Source organism: Dendropsophus ebraccatus, chromosome 1 (genome assembly GCF_027789765.1).
Source record: "Dendropsophus ebraccatus isolate aDenEbr1 chromosome 1, aDenEbr1.pat, whole genome shotgun sequence".
Lineage (NCBI taxonomy): Eukaryota > Metazoa > Chordata > Amphibia > Anura > Hylidae > Dendropsophus > Dendropsophus ebraccatus.
The window spans coordinates 226,765,638-226,778,573 of record NC_091454.1 but is presented as its reverse complement, the minus strand read 5'-3'; the positions used below and the strand labels follow the sequence as shown (position 1 = coordinate 226,778,573).

At 43.1% G+C, this 12,936-nt stretch overlaps 1 protein-coding gene across 1 annotated transcript; it reads right to left on the bottom strand.

Moving 5' to 3' along the window:
- Positions 1–1,178: 1,178 nt before the first annotated feature.
- LOC138785807 (olfactory receptor 5G9-like) lies at positions 1,179–4,829 on the bottom strand. The gene is made up of 2 exons (XM_069962144.1): positions 4,647–4,829; positions 1,179–2,108 (listed from the first exon to the last, which is right to left on the bottom strand). The coding sequence occupies exons 1-2, from the start codon at positions 4,827–4,829 to the stop codon at positions 1,179–1,181; spliced, it is 1,113 nt and encodes a 370-aa protein (XP_069818245.1).
- Between the last annotated feature and the right edge of the window lie 8,107 nt (positions 4,830–12,936).

The window sequence follows — 12,936 nt, the reverse complement described above, 5'->3', positions numbered from 1 at the left end:
TATAGCTGTGAGGTAGGGAGGCTTAAAAAACTTTTAATCCTTGGCCCTGGCCCCCGTGTACCTAAACACTGTGGCAGAGCCGTGATGGCATGTCGCCATGCTGCCTCCACGCTCCTCCCGGCCACTCATGCTTAATTGTCAGCCTGGGCACTGGAATCAATGCTAGGGCAATACATATATATATATATATATATATATATATATATATATATATATATATAGCTACAAGATTTAATGAAAATAGAACTCATTATTTCTTCTCCTATCAATTAAATAACAACTACCCTGTTGACAGTGTCGCAGATAACAGTATTTAAATGTCCACTTAGAAACCGGAAATATGTGTGTGTGATGCTAACCAATAACAGCTTTGGCGGCACTATTGATTACATTTACACTTCACTGTGCTATGGTCAACAGTGTTTCAATTGTCATGTGGACACAGGATGCACTGCTCATTTGTGTAATCTGCCCCATTAAAAAAAATCAGATGGTAGCAGTAAGCGCCTCACTAATTTGTGACTTAGCTCACTGCATATAGTTCATCAGTATCCATTACACCAAAGATCACTTTTCTTCTCAGAAGTGATGGAAGGGCTCATTGGTGTCATTAAAGGAAAAGTCTGGGGTCAGGCTTTTTTTTCTCAAAAGAGTCAGGGAGGAGGTGGCTGAACATAACAGCATTCACCTACCTCTCTGGCTTCAGCACTGGAGTCCACTGTCCTCTTTGTGATGTCCTCATGGACGTGTCAGCCCCACTCAGTGGCGGAGGAGGGACCTCAGTCACCAGTCCCACTCAGCGGCGGAGGAGGGACCTCAGTCACTACACGTTGAAACCCAGGTCCCCTCTCAGTGGACTGGGAACAAGAGTGTAGGACAGCAGACTCCAGTGATGAAGCCGGGTAAGTAGGTGAATGTTGTTATATTCAGCCACCTCTTCCCTGACTCTTTTGAAGAAAAAAAAAAAAAGGTCAACCCTGGACTACTCCTTTAATGTGGTTGAAGCCTCTATCAGTCTGATGAGTCGGAGCATCACACTAGTAAGGAAAGTCAAGATACCACCGAGGCAAACAGATAATCCACAAAAGAAAATAAAAGCAGGACATGTGGGAGCTGATAATCATTAGTCTACAAGGTGTAAGAATAACAATGTTCACAAAATCTGGTCTTTTTTCTATTTATTTTATCAGATCAACCACTTTTGTATATTTTTGTATGGCTTTTTTAATGTCTCCATTCCTCAGGCTGTAAATAATGGAGTTGACCAACGGAGTAAACACAGTATATAGCAGGGAGAGGATTTTACTCATTGAGTGTGTTTGGCTTTTTGTTGGGACAATATAAACACTGAACAGCGTCCAGTAGAATATGGAGACCACAATGAGGTGGGAGCTACAGGTGGAGAAGGCTTTCTGTCTACCAGTACTGGATGAGATCCTTAGGATTGCTGATACTATATAAGTATAAGACACTACAATGATTGTAGTTGCAATAAAGATGACTGGAGTACCCGTAACATCAATCTCTAACTGAACAATGAAGGTGTTGGAACAGGCAAGTTCTAGTAATGGAACAATGTCACAGAATACATGGTCAATGACATTTGGGCCACAGAAGTTTAGCTTTGCCAGTGTTATTGTGTAAACCAAAGTATAAGAAAATGCAAACAGCCAACAGATGGCAGCCAATATCACACAATGTCCACTTGTCATGATGGAGGAGTACCGGAGGGGATTACAGATGGCCACATATCTGTCATAAGACATCACAGCCAGGAGGAAACATTCAAACATTTCCGAGGTGCAGAAAAAATAATATTGAGTGATACAGACAATAAAAGTAATGGTGGCCCCGTTATTCAGTAGAATGTGGAGCAGGTTGGGGACAATATCTGTAGATATTAAGATGTCGCTGATAGAGAGCTGTGAGATGAAGAAGTACATTGGGGTGTGGAGGATCTTGCTGGTGGACACCAGGATGATGATCAGGAGGTTCCCACATATTGTCCCCCAATAAACCATAAGGAACAGACAAAAGAGGGAAAGTCTAAATCCTCGATTGACCCGAAATCCTAAGAGAAGGAACTCTGTGACCTCCGTCTTGTTCTCCTGTATGTAGAACACGACAACAGTTAAAAAAAAAAATAAAAAAAGGAATGACACAAGACTTAGAGTGGTCCATATACCGTACATGACTTGAAAAAACATAAATCAAGTTCTGTTCGCTTCTATAACTATATCATTATATTATTTCACAGTGATTAAATTACAAATCTTTCTGTGTTTTTAACTTTGTAGCAGCAGACGGGTCACAGCTCCAATGCTGATCCTTGTCTACAACCAAAAGTGCCAAAAATGGGCAGAGGAACATAAAAACTAAGCGTAAAGCCATGCAAGAAGGTGGCCTAGTCTGAAAAATCAGATATGTTACTGACTTCGAGAAGAGATGAAACCAGGATGCATTATGGGAAAAAGACAAACCAAAGGTGGCAGGGTAATAGGTAATGTTCATCATGTGGATGTTACTGTGGCATGTACCACCAACCTATTGTACACACCAAGCCCCCCCCCCCCCCCCCCTTCATGTCTGTGGGATCCCCTAATGGCAGTAGCCTCTATTAGCTGTATAATGCCCTGGACACACTGCAGACAAGTCTTAAGAATGAGGAACATGACAAAGGGATCACTTTAGTGACCTCCAAAGTCCTTAGATTACAATCTAACTGATCATCTGTTTGTTGTGCTGGAGAAACCATGTAGGTCCCAACTCACACATTACAGGATCTGCTGTTCATATCTTGATGTAGACACCACCAATACCTTCAGAGGAGAGGTCCTTGTAAAGTCCAGGACTTGAAAGCTAAAAAATGTTTTGGCACCATCATAGAGACCTACCTAATATTATGGTTTTGATGCTATCAAACACTTTAACTTTAAGAAGTCATTTCTATGTAATGTTATAGACATTTACGCACATCAGATGTTTCTTTGAACTTGACATTCATTTTCACCTTAATAATTCTTATAGATCACAGCTCTCTTGGAGGGATTGATGATCATGGGAGACAACAGTATAATCTCCTTCTACAGGTTAGACCCCTGAATGTGAGACAGTACCTGCCGATATTTATCTACAAGATGAAGACAAGGGAGCAGGTAGAAGAACTCCCCGGAGATATCTCTGCTCCTGTCTGATCAGTCTCCGGTGTGACGGTCAGTGGAGGAATATGGAGATACATCTATAAGTCATTAGCAGATCCTGAAAATCCTGATTATTTATAAGGATATATAAAACATTTAGTGTTCTATGACATCATTGTGGAGATGAAAACACCTTAAATATAATTCCCCATAAAAAGCTTATAGAGAAGCTAGTGGATTATTGAGCAATTCCAATTGGACTTAATCCCTGGATAGTTCAGTCGATTTGTGGTTGGTGAAGGGTATATATCAGAGAGTTATTAGCAATGATATATATTCCGAGCAGAGACAGGTCACAAGAGTCTTGTATGGGTCCAATTCTTTTTAATATTTTTGTAAGAGACATAGCAGAAGGTTTGATAGGTAATGTTAGTGACATAGCAGAAGGTTTGGTAGGTAAGGATAGTGACATAGCAGAAGGTTTGGTAGGTAAGGATAGTGACATAGCAGAAGGTTTGGTAGGTAAGGATAGTGACATAGCAGAAGGTTTGGTAGGTAAGGATAGTGACATAGGAGAAGGGTTAGTAGGTAAGGATAGTGACATAGGAGAAGGGTTAGTAGGTAAGGATAGTGACATAGGAGAAGGGTTAGTAGGTAAGGATAGTGACATAGGAGAAGGTCTGGTAGGCAAGGATAGTGACATAGAAGAAGGTCTGGTAGGTAAGGATAGTGACATAGGAGAAGGGTTGGTAGGTAAGGTTAGTGACATAGGAGAAGGGTTAGTAGGTAAGGATAGTGACATAGGAGAAGGGTTAGTAGGTAAGGATAGTGACATAGGAGAAGGTCTGGTAGGTAAGGATAGTGACATAGAAGAAGGTCTGGTAGGTAAGGATAGTGACATAGGAGAAGGGTTGGTAGGTAAGGTTAGTGACATAGCAGAAGGTTTGCTAGGTAAGGATAGTGACATAGGAGAAGGGTTGGTAGGTAAGGTTAGTGACATAGCAGAAGGTTTGGTAGGTAAGGATAGTGACATAGGAGAAGGGTTGGTAGGTAAGGATAGTGACATAGGAGAAGGCTTGGTAGGTAAGGATAGTGACATAAGAAAAGGGTTGGTAGGTAAGGATAGTTACATAGGAGAAGGTTTGGTAGGAAAGGATAGTGACATAGGAGAAGGTTTGGTAGGAAAGGATAGTGACATAGGGGCAGGGTTGGAAGGTAAGGATAGTGACATAGGAGAAGGTTTGGTTCCATGGGGACTGCTAATACCGCTTCATGTGATGGTGTAATACTGCTTCCTTGCTGCCCCAGTTGCATCCAGAGGTGTTGGGATCATTTCCCGAGGTGTCATTGTGGACTTGGTGACCTCCAAATGGTCAAATTTAGGTTTCCAAGAAACAAGGATTTTTTCTCCATGACTTTAATGGGGTTCGATATTTGGTAAAATAATCGAACATCCCGATCTATTCGAATTGAATTCTGAGCTTTCGAATATTCCACCAGTCTCACATCTCTACTAGTAACATCAATCTCTAACTGAACACTGAAAGTGTCAAAACAGGCAAGTTCTACTAATGGAACAAGGTCACAGAATAAATGGTCAATGATATTTAGACCACAAAAGTTTAGCTTTGCTGTTGGTATGGTGGAAAGAAGATTATAGTGGTGCCTTGGATTAGGAGCATAATTCATTCTGGGACTGTGCTTGTAATCCAAATACACTCTTAAGCCAAAGCCAAACTTCCCATAAGAAATCACTGAAATGCTAACAATTGGTTCCCCACTCCAAAAATAATGTTTTTTTTTTTTTTTTTTTCTGAATAACATGTAAATCATATGGAACAAAGATTTAGAAACAGCTGGATATGTTATAAGTATAGCCATCAGCATGTGGTGCATAATGTATAGTAACTGTATAACCCTGATAACACTGCAGCTGGATATGTGATATATAAGTTACTGTACAGTATAGCAATCAGCATGTGGTATATAATGTATAGTAACTGTATAACCCTGATAACACAGCAGCTGGATATGTGATATATAAGTTACTGTACAGTATAGCAGCATGTGGTGTATAATGTATAGTAACTGTATAACCCTGATAACACAGCAGCATCTGGATATGTGATATATAAGTCACTGTACAGTATAGCAGCATGTGGTGTATAATGTATAGTAACTGTATAACCCTGATAACACAGCAGCTGGATATGTGATATATAAGTTACTGTACAGTTTAGCAGCATGTGGTATATAATGTATAGTAACTGTATAACCCTGATAACACAGCAGCTGGATATGTGATATATAAGTTACTGTACAGTATAGCAATTAGCATGTGGTATATAATGTATAGTAACTGTATAACCCTGATAACACAGCAGCTGGATATGTGATATATAAGTTACTGTACAGTATAGCAGCATGTGGTATATAATGTATAGTAACTGTATAACCCTGATAACACAGCAGCTGGATATGTGATATATAAGTTACTGTACAGTATAGCAATCAGTATGTGGTGTATAATGTATAGTAACTGTATAACCCTGATAACACAGCAGCTGGATATGTGATATATAAGTTACTGTACAGTATAGCAGCATGTGGTGTATAATGTATAGTAACTCCATAACCCTGATAACACAGCAGCAGGTTGTAGATATAGGATGGAGCTGCGTATCCCCTTAATGGCAAGGATGGGAAACACAAGGGCTGACAGAGACTTCAGGGAGCATGGAGGAATGAGCAGGGCAGATGTAGGCACATACATGCAGCACTCTCTGTCAAGGGAGAGAGGGGTTATAGCTATAGAGAGATTACCTCCACAGTCCTGTCCCCTGATGTAACCCCCAGCCTGAACTGGATCTGCTATGAGTTGGAAAGTAAGGGGGAATTCCTAGGTCAGAGTAAAGGGCTGAAGACCCTGTTATGCAGACCATGCCCCTCCTCCACTCACGCTCCCACCCAGTTCAGGGAGCTCTTAACCCCTTAAGGACCGGGCCTGAAATGGCCTTAAGGACCGGAGCAAATTTTATGAATTTGACCAGTGTCACTTTATTCATTAATAACTTCGGGATGCTTTTACCTATCCGGCTGATTCTGAGATTGTTTTCTCGTGACATATTGTACTTCACATTTCTGGTAAATTGGAGTCGATACTTATAACGAATCTTTATGAAAAAAACCAAAATAGCGTGAAAAATTGTGAAAAAATGCATTTTTCCAACTTTAAAACTTTTCTGCTTATACAGAAAATGGTTATACCACATAAATTATATATTAAATAGCATTAGCAACATGTCTACTTTTTGTTGGCGGCATTTATTAAACTATATTTCATTTTTTTTAGACAATAGGAAGCTTAAAACATTAGCAGCAAATTTCCAAATTTTCAGTAAAATTTCAAAATCAGATATTTTTAGGGAACTGTTCAGGTTTAAAGTGTATTTGAGGGGACTGTGTGTTAGAAAGCCTCACGAAGCACCCCATTTCAGAAACTGCACCCCCTAAACTCTGCAAAAGCACATCCAGAAAGTTTTTTAACCCTTTAGGGGAGTCACAGAAATAAAAGCTAAGTGTGTAAGAAATTTGAAAATTTTAATTTTCTGTGCAGAGATTTTATTGTAATCCAATATTTTTCATAATTATAAACCTATTACCAGAGAAATGCACCCCAATATTGATTGCCCCGTTTCTGCAGTTTATAGAAATACCCCATATGTGGCCCTATTGCGCTATTTGACGCAACCACAAGCCTCAGATATAAGGGAGCGCCTAGTGAATTTCAATGGCTCCGTTATTTTTGGTCATTTTTGACTGTACCACTTCAGGTTGGCAAAGGCTCTGGGGTGCCAAAACCTAAAAAACACCCCTAAAGGGACACCATTTAGAAAACTACACCCCTCAAGGAATGTAACAAGGGGTGCGGTGAGCATTTGGACCCCACAGGTGCTTCACAGATTTTCCAAACAATATGGCGTGAAAAAAGAAAAATGTATTTTTTACACTAAAATGTTGTTCTAGCCTTCAATTTTTCATTTTCACAAAGGGATAAAAGGAAAAAAAAAACACAAAACATGTAGCGCAGTTTCTCCCGAGTACGGAAATACCCCACATGTGGACATAAAGTGCCAAGCGGGCGCAGGACGAGCCTCCAAAGGGAAGGAGCGCCAATTGGCTTTTGGAAGCTGAATTTCACTGAAAAGGATTTCAAGGGCCATGTCGCATTTACAGAGCTCTCGTGCTGCCAAGACACTGGAAACCCCCCACAAGTGACCCCATTCTGGAAACTACACCCCTCAAGGAATCTAACAAGGGGTGCAGTGAGCATATGGACCCCACTGGTGACGGGCACAAATGTGGAAAAATGTGACGTGAAAGTGAAAATTTTCATTTTTTCACTTTCATGGCACAAATGTGCCCGTCATCCAGGGGTCCATATCCTCACTGCACCCCTTGTTAGATTCCTTGAGGGGTGTAGTTTCCAGAATGGGGTCACTTGTGGGGGGTTTACAGTGTTTTGGCAGCACAAGGGCTCTGTAAATGCGACATGGCGTTCATCATCCATTCTAGCCAAATCCAACCTCTAAAATCCAAATGGCGCTCCTTCCCTTCAGAGGCTTGCCCTGCGCCCACATGGCGCTTTATGTCCAGATGTGGGGTATTTACGGACTCGGGGGAAATTGCTCTACACATTTTGTGTTTTTTTTTTCTCTTTTAACCCCTTGTGAAAATGATAAATTCAAGGCTAGACCAACATTATAGTGTAAAAAATTGAATATTTCATTTTCACGCCACATTGTTCCACATTTGTGCCCGTCACCAGTGGGGTCCATATGCTGACTACACCCCTTGTTACATTCCTTGAGGGGTGTAGTTTCCATAATAGGGTCACTTGTGGGGGGTTTAACTGTCTTGGCAACACAGGGGCCTTTTGAATGCAACATGGCCCCTCGAAATCCATTCCATCCAAATCCAGCCTTCAAAAACCAAATGGCGCACCTTCCCTTTGGAGGCTTACCCTGCACCCGCATGGCGCTTTATGTCCACATGTGGGGTATTTCCGTACTCAGGGGAAATTGCTCTACACATTGTGTTTTTTTTTTATCTTTTAACCCCTTGTGAAAATGAAAAAATCAAGACAAGATCAATGATTTAGAGTAAAAATTTTAAAAAAATTACACTAAATGTTGGTCTAGCCTTGATTTTTTTCCATTTCCACAAGGGGTTAAAAAAGAAAATGAACACAAAACGTGTAGGGTAATTTCCCCTGAGTACGAAAATACCCCACATGTGGACATAATTTGCCATATGGGCACAGGGCAAGTCACCAAAAGGACAGAGTGCCATTTAGAGGCTGGAATGGGGGATGGAGGCCATGTCGCAATTACAAAGCTCCTGTGCTGCCAGAACAGTAGAAACCCCCAACAAGTGACCCAATTCTGGAAACTACACCCCATAAGGAATCTAACAAGGGGTGCAGTGAGCATATGGACCCCACTAGTGATGGACACATGTGTAGAACATGTGCCGTGAAAATAAAAAATACCATTTTTTTCATTTTCACGTCCCAAATGTGGCCGTCACCAGGGGGCCATATCCCCGCTGCCCCACTTGTTAGATTCCTTATGGGGTGTAGTTTCCAGAATGGGGTCACTTGTGGGGGGTTTCTACTGTCCTGGCCGCACAGAGGCTTTGTAATTGCATCATGGCCTCCTCTAATGGGAATGGCGGCCATACCTATTTAGCTGGGGAAAAGGGACAATTCTAATTTATTTGGGGGTATTAGGCCAATTATTAGTTTATAAGGTTGAAAATGACAGGTGTCCATCAAACTCAACCTGTGTTGATCCAGAGGAAGGCAAAAACCCCTCGTGAGGCAGACGACAGTAGCCTCATCACAGGGGAAAAATTCCTTCCTGACTCCATAATGGCGATCAGAATAATCCCTGGATCAACGTGACCCCTGAAATAGGAATAAGGGACAGAATATATATAATGTAGAACCCCAGTGATGTGTGGTGCGCCTTGGAGCGATCCAGTATGCAGAGGCCGGGGTGATCAGGACAGGTGTCACACGGGAAAATGGCGTCCTTCCTGATCCCCCTGTTACCCCACACTCTGCACTTCTTCTGGGGTCTTCTGTTCTCCAGTGTGGGGGACGTCACCTGGAAAATGTTGTCCTGGTGCGATACGGGGTCCTTCATATCCAGAAGCGCTGGGTCCGCTCCATGGCTGCTAAATATTAGGGCGCTATTACTACTTCTGATATGTTCGGATCGTGCCGCAAGCTACAGTAGCTCAGGCAGCGAGGGACCGGAAGAGGGGGTGCTGGTATAAAAGTTATCCCCGTACAGGTGGTAACCTTTATCCAGCAGTGGGAAGATCAGTTCCCCAACGATCTCCCCACTAACTCCGAGGATGGGGGGGGGCATCTGGGGGCATTTGGGGGCTGGATTCGGGTGTCCCTTCCTACATACACTCTAAGGGTACGTGCACACTGCGGAATCGCGAAGGATAACCCTTTGTGCATTCCGCAGCTGGCACCCGCCGGCGGACTGATGCAGGCGCACGTCTCCGTCCGTGTCGTAGACTCCATTCTATGCACGGGCGGATTCCGCTCTGCGTCCAACGTGTTGATGGAATGACGGATGATGGAATCCGCCCATGCATAGGATAGAGTCTATGACACGGGCGGAGACGCGCCCCTGCATCAGTCCGCCGGCGGGTGCCAGTTGCGGAATGCACGAAGGGTTATCCTTCGCCATTCCGCAGTGTGCACGTACCCTAAATCTGTAAGTGTACCCTGAGGTACTCTCACAGAGTTTGTAGAATTTCACGCCATACCGTCATCTCTTATTGGGACGGTACTGGCAGAAAAGACGTGTCTGGGGGGCAGCGTACGCTACGCTACTCCCAGACACGTCACTGGATGATGAGGAGGATGAGGATGAATGGAGGAACAAAGGACCCCCCATTCATCCTCACTGGCTGTTTCGGTGTCGGAGGCAATAATAATGTATGCGTCCGATACCGAAAACACCCTGGGGGCCATCTTTATATGGGGATTGGTATATGGGGTATGTAGTGGTGTAGTGTAAAACTTTATTCAATGTAGTGTGGTGTAATGTAGTGTTTTTTACGTGTTTTTTACAGTAAGTATACAAAAAAAACCTACGCCAAAAATGGTGTTGCTGATAAATGCCGCACTTATGTTCGACACTTATCAGCAGACCGTGGCAGTAGGATATAAAAAAAAACACCCTACGCCAAAAAGGAGGAGTTGCTGATTAGCAGCGCACTTTTGTGCGATGCTGATCAACACTCAGCGGCGATAGGGTGCGGAAAATAGAAAAAAAAAAATTGGGAAAAAAAATTTTTTTTTTACTACATACTGAACATCCCTGTAGTGGCTGATACGTGTATTACACTTATCAGCCGCTAGGGGGCAGCAGAGCGCAAGATCCGAAAATAGACGACGCTGGAGCCGGAAAAATACGAAAATAGACGACGCTGGAGCCGGAAAAAGCCGATCGGGACTCACGGAAGAAGCCGAAGATGAAGAGGACGCCGGGAACCCGGAAGACGCCGATCAGGACCCCGGGACAGGTGAGTAATGTACAAATACCTGCTCCGGACCCCTCAGCTACCTAGCTGAGGGGTCCGGAGCAGGTATTTATTACTTGTGGGGACTTTGATCGCCGTGAACGGCCGGCCGGCTGGCCGGCCGTTCACGGCGATCGGGACGGTGGTACCGTGACCACCATTACTTTTTACAGTAATGGCGGTCGGTGCCGTCCTCGGACAGCACCGACCGCCATTTTTTTCCGGGTCATCGGGCCACCGATGGCCCGGAAAGGTTCCGATCGCCGCTATGGGCTTATCAGCCAATAGCGGCGATCGTCGGCATGGGGGGGGTTAACAACCCTCCATGCCGACAGGGAGAGATGGCCTGCTATGTATTATAGCAGGCTATCTCCCCCGATCGGGACCCGGCCGGCCGCGGCGCCCGTTTAAAGGGATGACGTACCGGTACGTCATGGGTCCTTAAGTGACAGTGATCCATGATGTGCCGGTACGTCATGGGTCCTTAAGAGGTTAAACCAAAGCAATGCTCTTAAACCAAGTCACAGTTTTTAAAAACTGTGAGCTCTTAAACCAAAACGCTCTTAATCCAAGTTACTCTTAAACCAAGGTACTACTGTATTAGAGAAAACAACCAATTAACAGATGGCGGCCAATATCTTACAATGTTCACTTCATGATGGAGGAGTAACGGAGGGGATTATATATTATATATATCTGTCATAGGACATCACTGTGAGGAGAAGACACTCAAAGATTCTGAGGAACAGGAAAAATAAAACTGTGTCATACAGCCAATAGAAGTGATGGCCGCCCCATTATTCAGTAGGATGTGGAGCAGGTTGGGGACAATATCTGTAGTTAATAAGATGTCAGTGATGGAGAGCTGTGAGATGAAGAAGTACATTGGGTTGTGGAGGATCTTGCTGGTGGACACCAGGGTGATGATCAGGAGATTCCCACATATTATCAGCCAACAAACCAAAAGGAAGAGAAGGAACTCTGTGAACTCTGTCTTGATGTTCTCTTGTATGTAGAGCAAGGCAATACGTTTTTATCAAAGAAATGACACTTAGAAATGACTTAGAGTGGACTTAATACATGACCTAAAGTAACGTTATTACACAAGCAGTGTTCTCTACTTTATAGCTTTATATTTTTTCACAGTGATTTAATTACAACTTCTTTCTGTTTTTAGCTCTGTAGCAGCAGATGGGTCATAGCGCCAATGCCGATCGCTGTCTACAACCGAAAATGCCAATAATGCACAAAGGAGCATAAAAACTGAACATAAAGCCATGCAAGACCTGGATTTTTTTTCTTTTTTTGTACTGTATACTTCAGTAAACTGGAACCTGGCCAAGTTACTACAATGCCTGGCCTGTGAAAGACATATACTGCCCTTGCCTTGAAAAAAGCACTTGCCGAAAGGTAGTAAAATGCAAAGAATTGTAGTGCTAAGGCTAGGTTCACACTGCGTTTTCAGCATCCGTTTAACGGATCCGTTTTTTTTTTAACGTCCAGAAAAATAGGGTCAGCAACGTTTTTTGGTCCGTTTTGGTCCGCCAAAAAAAACGGATCCGTTTTTTTTAATAATGGAAGTCAATGGAAAAACGGATGCACACAAATGAATCCGTTTTTTGCAATCCGTTTTTCATGCGTTTTTTTTTTGCAAAAAATGGATGCGTTAAACGGATGCTGAAAACGCAGTGTGAACCTAGCCTTATTAGAGTACCTTCAAGTACCCTAATACTCGAACGACTACCAAGCTCGGACGAGCATGTTCGCTCATCACAATTCATTAATTAATTTTTATTTATTAAATGGAAAAAGAGGGGTGATTCAAACTTTTATTAGAGGAGGGGATTTTTTTTATTAACATACACAATAATAAGAAGTCCTCCTGGGGGACTTCTAATACAACTACACTGATTTCTTATATATCTCCATTAGATCGGGGCTGTATTGCTCTGGTCTGCAGCAGACCAGATGCATGGATCGCCAAGCCGGGATCAGCGTTAGTCTGATTCTGAGCCCCGGCCGGTTTAGAAGAAGGGATCACGGAGGGGAGAGATTCCGTCACTAGACACCAGGGATGGCGCTGTGCAGGGCATTTAAATGCATCTGTCATGTCTGACAGCTGCATTTAAATGTCCTTAGTAGCAGGCATGCCTATCATCCACGCCCCCTTATAACCACGGTCCCAGGC